The following is a 10,924-nucleotide window of genomic DNA, read 5'->3' as shown; positions in this document are numbered from 1 at the left end:
ATAATTTAAAAAAAAAAGAAAACAAAAATCCTTGCCACTGTAACAAAAGGCAACATCATGGTAGATGGAGAAAAGATTGAAACTGTCAACAACTTAATTTTATTTGGATTCATAATAAACACCCATGGTTACCAGCACTCAAGAGGTCAGGAGACATATTGCATTGGGAAAGTCTACCATCAGGGACCGCTCCAAATTATCGAGGAGCAGTGATGTCAGTTTGAGAACTTAGATGACCTGATTCAAACCATAGTCTTTTTAAAAAAAAAATTTTTTTTAAGACTGTAGTCTTTTCAGTTACTTGCTATGGATCTGACAGCTGGACAATGAATTAGAGTGACAGAAGAATTGATGTCTTTGAACTGTGGTGCTGGAGAGAAGAGTACATAATATCCCATGGGCTGCCAAAAGACCAAACAGATATGTCATGGAGAAGGTTCAGCCAGAATGCTCGTTATGAGACAAAGATGTTAAAACTTTGTCTCATACTTTGGGCCTGTTTCTAGGAGAGGTTATTCAATGGAGAGGGACATCATGCTTGTAAAGGTGGAGGCACTGAGAAAGAGAGGAAGACCCTCAACCTGATGGATTGACACTGACCGCAGCAATGGGTTTGTGTGTACCAGATTATGAGGACAGTACAGGATATGACAGGGTTCAGATCTGTTGTTCAGAGTCACTGTCAGTTGTATTCAACTCTACAGCACCTAACAACAAGCAGCCCTAGAAACCTACTGTGTTATTTGATATTCTCAGTCCATCTCCATTTGGACTAGCCACATTTCAAGTCCTCAAAAGCCATCTATTTTTGACTCCTGGCTGCTCTACTGGACAATACAGGCTGGCAGAAAAATTAATATTTAGAAAAGAGGAGGTCCAAGTTAGGGGTCAAAATCAAGGGGAAACTGGAATTGTTGTTGTTGTTAGGTGCCATTGAGTCAAGTACAACTCATAGACACCCTATGAAGAAAAGATCTGAAACCTGTTCTATCCTGTGTCATCTTCACACTTCCTGACACATGAGAGCCCATTGCAGCAGTCACTGTATTAATCCACCTAGCTGATGGTCTTCCTCTCCTTCGCTGACCCTCCACTCTTCCCAGCATCATGTCCTTGTCCAAGGAATAGCCCCTCTTAGCAACATGCCCAAAGTTTGTTAGGTGAAATTCTCATCATTCTTGCCTCCAAAGAACACTCCAGCTGCACCCTTTCTAAATTTAATCTATTTGTTCTCTTGGCTGTCTGTGGGATGTTCAGTGCTCTTCTCCAACACCATAGCTCAAATGCATAAATTCTTTTTCTGTCATCCTTTTTCACTGTCCAGCTTTCAGATGCATAGCAAGTAATCCAAAAGACCAATCGCACTGCCTCCAACATACCCATCCCTATTACCCCAGTCACTGAATCAATCCACCTCATAGAGGGTCTTCCCCTCCTGCGCTGTCCCTCTCAAAGGACCTGTTTCTCCTTACAACATGTCCAAAGTATGTCAGACGAAGCCCCAGAATCCTTGCCTCCAAGGAGTAGCCTGGTTTAACGCTCTCTAGGATGAATCTGTTTGTTTTCTTGGCAGTCCATGGTAGATTCAATACTCTTCTCCAGGACCACAGCTCAAAGTGTCAATTCTCCTTCTATCCTCCGTAGTCATTGTCCAACTCTCTGATGCATAACAAGTGATTGCAAAAACCATGGCCTGTATCAGGCGGACCTTCGTCTCCAGAGAGACACTGTTGCTCTTGAGTACTTTAGAGAGGTCCCTAACAGCAGACTTTCCCATCGCAATACGTTTTTTTATTTCCTGGCTGCTGGTGCCAAGAATGTTGACTGTGGAGCCGAGCAAACCGCTGTTACCTGACTGCTGGTACCAAGGGTATTAACTATAGATCCTAGCAAGATGAAGTTGCTGACAGTTTCAATCTCCTCTCCATCCATCATGATGCTGCCTAATGGTCCAGTTCTAAGAATCTTTCTTTTTTTTATTATTTTTGTGTGAGTGTACTGTCAAATCAGATCTGATTGGCACAGGAGGAGATTGTCCCTCCTTCCCCGGCAGAGCATCTGGTGGATTCGAACCGTGCACCTCTGGGATTGTAGTTGCAGCTCCTTACCACTAGGCCACCAGAGCTCCCCTGAATCTTTCTTTTCTTGACATTGAGATGCAATCCATATTGAAGGGTGCATTCCTTGATCTTCTGCAACAAGTCCTCCTTACTTTCAGTAAGCAAGATTGTGTCATCTGCATAACACAGGTTATTGATGAGTCTCCAATCCTAATACCACACTCGTCTTCATAGGGTCCAACTTCTCGGACAATTTGCTCAGCATAGACTGAATAGGTATGGAGAGAAAATACAACGCTGACGCATTCTCAATTTTAAACCATGCAGTGTTCCCCTGCTCTGTTCGCACAACAGTGACCAGATATTCTGGTCCAGATGTAGGTTCTGCATGAGCACAATGAAGTACTCTGGGATTCCCATTCTTCTCAATGTCAGCCACAATTTGTCATGATCCACACATAGTAAACTGCCTTTGCAAAATCAATAAAGTACAAATACACATTCTTCTGGTATTCTACTTTTCACCAGGATCCATCTGACATCAGCAACGATAGCCTCTTCTGAATCTTGCTTGATCTAGAAGTTCCCTATCTATGTACTGTTTTAGCCATTTTTGAATGATCTTCAGTAGTGTTTTGCTTGCATGTGATTAATGATATTGTTTGATAGTTTCCGCTTCAGTTGGATCACCATTCTTGGGGATGGGAACAAACATGGGCCTCTTCCAATCACTTGGACAGACAGCTATACTCCAAATCTCCTGGCATACAACAGTGAGTGCATCCAAGATGGCATCTGTTAATTAAAATAATTCAATTGGTATCCCATCAATTCCTGGGGTCTTATTTTTTCCCCAATGCCTTCAATGCAGCTTCTACTTCCTCCTACATTCCTATTGGCTCCTGTTCATATTGTACTTCCTGGAATTTTTCAGTGTCAATCAATTCTTTCTGGTACAGTGATTCTGTGTATGCCCTCCATCTTCTTTTGATGCTTTCTGGGCCATTCAATTAAAAAAAAAAGGCTTTTGAAAGATTCTTTTAAGGGGATAAATAAAAGTGAGCAAAAAGTCTTTAAATTAGATTTGATGCACTGAACATGAATGACTGAAGAACAGATAAGTTGTGGGATAACACCAAGGATATCATCAATGAAGAGGGGAAAAGTTATTAACAATGTAAAAAATAAAGAAAAATGAATGTCAGGAGAGATTCTGGAATTTGCTATTGAATGGGGAGAATAGAGAAGCTAAAGCAAAAAGAAATTATTAATTAAGTAAGAGATCTGAACAGAAGACTTCAAAAGTTCATGAAGACAAAGAAATGAATTGTAATGAAACACACAGACCTGGAATTAGAAAACCAAAAGAGAAGAATATGTTTGGCATTTCTCAAGCTGAAACTGAAGAAAAAAAGAAATTCAAGCCTTGAGTTGCAATACTGAAGGATCTATGGGCAAAATATTGAACAACACAGGGAATCTCAAAAGATGATGGAAGGAACACAGTCACTGTACCAAAAAGAATCAATTGACATAGAATCATTTCAGGAAGTAATATGAGCAAGGACCAATAGTACTGAAAGAAGAAATCCAAGCTCCACTGAAAGAACTGGCAAAGAAATAGGACTCCAGCAACTAACAGAATACTATGAAACTGGACTCTATGAGGAGTGTGGGATCAGGATTTGAAGGAAGCATAAACAACCTACATTATGCAGATGACACAATCCTGCTTTATGAAAATGAAGATCTGAAGCACTTACCAAAGATCAGAGTACAATCTTCAGTATAGATCAACATAAAGAAAGAAAAATCCCCACAACTGGACCAGTAAACATGATCAAGATAATTGAAAATACTGAAGTGTCCAGGATTTCATTTTACCTGGATCTCCAATCCAAGCAGCAGTTATCAAAAGACATAGTGCACTGGGAATCTGCTGTAAAGTACAGTGCTGAAGAGCAATGTCAGCACTTATTCCACCCCTTTTAAATTGTAATTTTAACTAAAGTTCACAGAAAAGTTTCTTTTCATTGTTATACATTTTCCACCCTACCCCAAGTTCTTTTTTAAAAAAATTAGTTGTTGCAATTTCCTCCCTCACCTAGTCCACTTTGCTATGCACCTGTTGTTCTAGACTGTTGTCATACAAATAATGCCTCATCATATATTCCTTTTAAACAGTTCTTTCCCTCATCTGTTCCAATCAGTGTTCATTATGTATCCCCTCTTTTCTTAGTTTACCCCTACCCGCCGTATCAGTCCTGCTTTATAACAGTAGTGTTACGAACTATTTGTCCCGCTTTATAACAGTAGTGTTACGAACTATTTGTCCCTTTGTGACTAAGATATTTCACTCAGCATAATGTCCTCCAGGGTAACCCATGTTGGGTAATATTTTTCAAGTTCCTTGTTTTTTCAGTGCTGCATAGTCTTCCATTGTGTGAATATTTCATAGGTTTTTTTATCCATCATTGATGGGTTCTCAGGTTGCTTCCATCTCTTTGCTATTGTGAATAATGAAGCAATAAACAAGAATGTGTATGTCAGATTAAAGACTAAGTTATGTCTGACTCACATCATGGTATTTTAAGTTGCTTAACATACCTCTTGAAGTTGGACAATGAATAAGGATGATTGAAGAATTGTTACCTTTGAATTGTAGTGTTGAAGAGTATTCACTGTGCCATAAATTACCAAAACAACCAACCACTCCATCTTGGAAGAAGTGCAGCCAGAGTGCTCCTTAGAGGGAAAGGTGGAGAGACTTTGTCTCACATACATTTGAGCCTATTATCAAATGGGCCATTCCATGGAAAAGGATATTATGGTTGGAAAAGTTAAGTCAATAAAAATCCTCAGCTAGACAGACTGCACAGTGACTTCAACAATGGGTTGAAGAGTGGGAATGATGATTTTGACATAGGGTCAGACCAAGTTCCAATCTGTGGTACACAGTACTGCTGAGTTGTAGTTGACTCAAGGGCACCACCAACAAAAGCAATTTTGTGAAAACAAATCTAGAGGTGCTATTCAGAATTAAAGATTTTAAGTATAGCTATCCTCTCTCTGAGTGGGGTGGAGCTCCCCGATTAAAACAAGCTTGGAAGGAGGAGTGGCATCAACTTCCTTAATAGCTTGCCTCCGGAAACCCTATGAACCTGGAGAGAGGATGAGACACACCCAAGTGTTGAGGACTCTCCTTCACAGGGTCGCTATGAGTCGCCTGCAACTCGACGGCACTTAACAACATCCTCTCTCCATTCCAGTGACTGTTAAATCCTGTCAGAACTGATCACTGATGGTGCAGGCTGCATTCCCGAGCACATCTTTTAGCTGCCACACCAAAGTAACTGGTTTGCTAGGTAGTGAGGTAAGGGAAATTGGGGCACAAAGGTAAGTGGACGCTCACTTTTATGTGATGAGGCTGCATCTCTGTATGGTGCCAAAGTGACTGGGGATTAAAAACAGGAAAAAAAATCAGTTTTTTGACAAAATTGATTAAAACTAAGATTCAACCACAGTATCAAACATTGCAGATTTTATGATGCACCAAGGATGACGCAGAGAACTATTTAGGTCCTCTATAATAGCATGTACCAAAATTGGATTTCTATTATTCCTCACAATCTAAGTGAAGTCACTGTCCCTTTAAAACATTATACTTTTCATCAGACACTTCACTGGAGGAGGGGCAATCTCCTCCTGTGCCAGTCAGATCTGACTTGATGGTACAAGGGACGGGGGAAGAATAAGAAAAAAAATATACCTTTTTGAAAAAATAATGTACCTATACCTTCTGACTTCTACTTTTTCATCAATACCTTGCTGTTTCCTCAAGATTCATTTCAGCTAGCAGCTAAACCCAAGATTGACTTGCTGGTATCTTCCTTACCTCATCAGTCAAGGATTAATACTTGGCAGAGATACTTTATAGAATAAACCCACCCTGGTCTTGGCAGAATGAGTAACGGCTAGCTATGTGAAGGTTCCTGGGCAGAGCAAATTTCCAACTTCAGAGACGTTTTTACCCAAAACCACTGTTAGTGATTCCAACTCAAGTGACCCTGTAGGACAGCACAGAATTGTTCCATAGGGATCTCTTGGTTTATTTGTTGTTGCTGATTGTTGTCAAGTCAAGCACTACTCATAGCAACCCTATGGAAAAAAAAGGGCCTGAAGCCTTTCTGTAACTATCACCATTTATCAAAATTAGTTTCGAGAGGCATGTTGTCTATGAAGTGGATGTTACTCTTGCTTCTTGGGCTATAGATCTTAATTTTCATTTTATACTGGTTCATTTACAAAGTTCATATACATTGTTTTTCACACCGGTTCTTTCCCATTTCCTTCACTTCCTCTCCACCCATCAAATTGTGCAGCCTCATGATTAAACCCCCCACCCCGTCCATCCTCACCCCTCTGTAACTCTCCCCCCTTGCATCCTCACACTTGTTCTACAATCATGGTTTAATAACATTATTTGTCCTTATGGAATTGAGTTCGTTCACATAGCATAATGCTCTCCAGTCCCTCCCAAGTTAGGCAATAATTTACAAAATCATTGCTCCTGTGTGCTGCATAGTATTCAATTATGTGAATGTACCATAATTTCTCAATCCATTTGATTGTGGTTGGACATTAGGGCTGTTTCCATGTTCTTGTGATGGTGAACAATACTGCTACGAACATCGGTGTACAAATATCCATCTGTGCCTCAGTTCTCATGCTCTTGGGGTATATTCCAAGCAGTGGAATAGCTGGGTCATATGGAATGGGCTATAGGTCTTTGTAACTGTAAATTGCCTCATCTTTCTCCCACTGAGAGGCTATTGATTCTAATCACAGACCTTTTGGCTAACAACCTGATGCTTAATCCACTATGCCTGGAGGGCTCTTCCTACTAAAGACGTTAGGAAATGAACCGCATGACCACCTTACTAATAAAGCTAAGTATTAAATGAAGGTAACAGAAGCTACACACACGCACGCACACACACACACACACACACAAAGAAGCTGAAGAATAAAAAATATGGTGGAAAAGAACTCTTTCTAGTCAATAAGCCTAAATATTTTCAAAATAGAGTTCCATAAATTGTGCAACTCTCCTAAAAATCCACTCAGTACTTTAATTGCTCCCACACACTTACTCAGCATCAACTGGTAAGTTAGGATTTAAGATTGTAAAATGCACTATGCATCTACTCTTTGCAGGATTCGATCAAGAAGCAAGTTGTGTTGAACAAAGTCCTTTTGGATATCATTTCCAAAAGTGGTGTCAAGGAGCTCTGGTGGCCTAGCAGCAAGCAGCTGCATTGCAATCCCCAAAGTGGTGTCACTTTGTCAATACACTGAACCTCTTTTTATCAGTTTCCTATCAACCACAGCATCAAAGACTTCGGATTAAATAAGTGTTTAAGAAAGTGCTAAAGTTATAAATGGACACTATAAAGTTTTTACTGTCTGGTTCATTACAAACGTTCTTGACTGTCCTGCAGGAGCAGCTGGAGGAAATGGAGGAACGACAGAGGCAGTTAAGAAGCGGAGTGCAACTCCAGCAGCAGAAGAACACAGAGATGGAGCAGCTAAGGATCAGCCTTGCTGAGGAGCTCTCAACCTTTAAGTCAGTTTTTGCGGCCTCTCAAATTACATCTAACACTGGCTGAGGGGGGAAATAGGGAGGAAAGACATTGTTCAGGAGAAATTATTTTCAAATTGTGGTCATTCAGGAGCAGATGGAAAACAACTCTCTCTTTTTTTTAAAGGGCTATGTTACCCAAGAGGCCGGAACAAGCTGAGACTCCTCCTCCTCAGACAGGTGGAACAGACACACAGTCTTAAGGTGATTCTTATGGGTAGAAGAGTGGTGTGGTTATCCTGCTTTCCTAACTTACACTAATGTCTTTTGAAAATTGTGTCTAAAGAAAACCATCTCATCAAAATGCCTGGTTCAGATATTCAAGAGGTCTTTTGTTCTAAGTTGGGCTCAAGAGTTGCCTTGAAATTCTAACAAGATCATGGTAGAATCAAACTATCAGAGCGGAGCGGATTTTGGGTTAGTAGTGCAACTCCCTATAGAGTATGCCATTAGAACTCTCTCATACATGAGCTGTCATACCGTCAAGTTGGAACCAATTCACAACTGCCCCTTCAGGGGTTTTTTAAAGGCTGTTATGCTTATAAAGGTGGAAGGAGAGTGCAGGAGTGGAAGATCCTAGAGGAGATGGATTGACTCAGTGACTGGAGAAAAGGGATTAAGTCTGTCAGAGATGATGAGATTGGCTCAGGATAAGGCAAGGTTCAGAGCTATTGTACAAAGGGTTGCTATGAGTGGCAAGTGACTTGATGGCACCTAACAATAATCAAACAGAAGACTTCATTGTTCTCTTGTAGAGCAGATGGTGGACTTGGATCACAAGCCTTCATATGCTAGATACCTGTAATTTGTTTTTCCCCCCATAATTTTTAACTTCCTATTTATATTTACATTTCTGATACAGACTTAACTACTGCAATTCCTATCTTGGATTTTATTAACTGTGTTACATAAGACTTAAACATATTTCGAGATGACTAGAATTTTGTAGAGGCACTCTGGTGGCGTAGTCCATAGTGAGATATACTAATCCAAATGCTGCACATCTTTGGTGGCTCAAATCCACCACCAGTTTCTGGGCAAAGATGGGCAATCTTATTTTTATTTATAGCCTCAGAAATCCAATGAGGTGTGTGACAATGAGTGCAGAACTCACTCGACGGGAAACTTTGAGAATATTGAAACCGATGAAAGTACATTTGATCAATACAACAAAAAAAAACGAAACTGTAAATTTTTAGCTAATCTCCTACTAGTGACACAGAAGTCACCATTCTAAGACAAAAAAAAATTACTATTTTTCTATTTGGTAGGGGTGTCTCTCTGAAGACTAAGGTGCATCTGATACAGGCCATGGTCTTTGCTATTACTTATGTAACAGAGTTGGACAGTGACTAAGGAGGATAGGAGTATTGATGCCTTTGAGCTGTGGTGCTGGAAAAGAGTATTGAGGGTACCACGGACTGCTAGGAAAAGAGATTCATCCTGGAAAGTATTAAATCGGGCGGCTCCCGGGAGGCAAGGATTCTGAGGCTCCGTCTAACATACTTTGGCTATTTTTAAGGAGGGACTGGTCCTTGGAGAGGAACATCATGCTTGGTAGGGTGGAGGGATAGCGCAGGATGGGAACGCCCTTTGTGAGGTGGACTGATTGTGACTGGGGTAATCGGGATGGGTGTTATCGGTGACAGTGTGATTGGCACAGGACAGAGCAGAGATTAGGGATGTTGTACATAGGGTCACTATGAGTCACAGGCACCTCGAGAGCAAGTAGCAACAAAGGGGAAATCCATCTCTGATCTTATGTACATTAGTCTATCAAGCTCCCTCTAACAGAGCCTGCATTAAAAAAACTTCAGAAATGCTTTATAAACTTCCTAGTCTATCATTTCAAGTTGCAGAGAGTATAAACTTAACAGTTTCCCCCCCCCTCCCAACTTTACAGGAGCTGTTTAGAAATCTATGGCTGAATCTGCAACCCATAACAAAAATACTTCTTAGCAAAGGATCACTAAGTGCCCACTGGACATACTTTCTTCTAGACAAGAGTGCCAGGGACTTGGCAAACAATGCATCCTGTGAAAACTGCAAACGCAAGCTGATGTATTTAAAAAGATTCTGGGATTGGCTGGAAGCAGAATACTAGCCAACCTGCAGTAGGATTTTATTTCATAGGCTGCTGGTACTGATCTCAATGCAGAAAAATGGAAATAACAAGTCTCCTGTCCTCCAGAAGCCACCCTCATCTGCACGGAGTCAACAGATGAATGTATGGACACAGATGAGTGTTGTGAAGAATGTACTAGCCTGTTAACCCAAAACTCTTTTTTGAGGTGGTGTGTCAGTGATGGCGACAAGGCCCACAGGAGTCAGAAAGGCAGCTGGTTTTTATTATATGGTAAACAAATTTGAATTCTTTTGTACCATGAGTTAAATGGAGACTTCTACAAAGCTTACTTTTTCATAAGGGTTACAATGACTTTTATGGTTCATTCTTACGTCAAGATAATATTCACTACTGACTTGCAAAGAATCAGTTCAGATTTTAACCTAGAAGTTAAGGCTGTTTAGCGTTCCTTACGGGTTGTAACGAATGAAAATGGTTCTAGAGGTTAGTGTTCTACTCTGTTACTAACTTCTAGGTACATACCTCAGTAGAAAACAAACTGGGGAGTGGCAACCTCTTTGAGAGGGTTCGAATATCTTTTCTAAATTTAAACTCTGCCTCAAATCTTGTCTACCACACTGTCTTTGACACTCTAGAAAACCTATCTAGCCTGGGCAATAGATTTCAGAAGGCTTTTAAAAAAATCGAAGAACACTAACCCACGCACCAGCGGTTCAGTGCTTTATGTGTGTCTTTCACTTTCCTGGAGAAAGAGTAAAGCTCTTTTTTTATAGCTCTGGATCTATTATATTTCACTGTGCACTTGGTAGCCAAAGATCATGGAAAATAATTGCCATCCGAATATCCAGAAACTGGTGTTTGATGTTATACACTCAATAAAATCCAGCAGCTTAGGGTTCTGTAGAAAAGCAATTTATTCCATTATAAGCACTTATACAAGTTAGTCAAGGAGAGTAATAGGCCTGCTGGTGAAACAGTCACCCAGAAGGAAGATGGTGCCAAACTAGTGATCAAGGACTAACTTCTAAAAAAAGCAACTCTTTATCCAGGATTAATTTATTTTTTTAAACAAATAACAGCTATTGATTCACTCTTCTCAACTTAACTGGACAGTCTACCTGTGGTATAACTGTCAGG

The 10,924-nt window shown here is 40.4% G+C and overlaps 1 protein-coding gene across 1 annotated transcript in view; it reads left to right on the top strand.

The window, feature by feature from the left end:
- The window catches only part of SYNC (syncoilin, intermediate filament protein), a 28,365-nt gene extending 18,691 nt beyond the window's left edge, over positions 1–9,674 (top strand). The window contains 2 exon segments of the mRNA XM_006894972.1: positions 7,562–7,686; positions 9,605–9,674. Of these exon segments, the coding sequence (XP_006895034.1) occupies positions 7,562–7,686; positions 9,605–9,674 (195 nt within the window).
- The last annotated feature ends 1,250 nt before the right edge of the window (positions 9,675–10,924 follow it).

Source organism: Elephantulus edwardii, unplaced genomic scaffold (genome assembly GCF_000299155.1).
Source record: "Elephantulus edwardii isolate Elephantulus edwardi_28Jun2011 unplaced genomic scaffold, EleEdw1.0 scaffold00152, whole genome shotgun sequence".
NCBI classification, from domain to species: Eukaryota; Metazoa; Chordata; class Mammalia; order Macroscelidea; family Macroscelididae; genus Elephantulus; species Elephantulus edwardii.
This window is presented reverse-complemented; position numbering and strand designations above follow the sequence as displayed.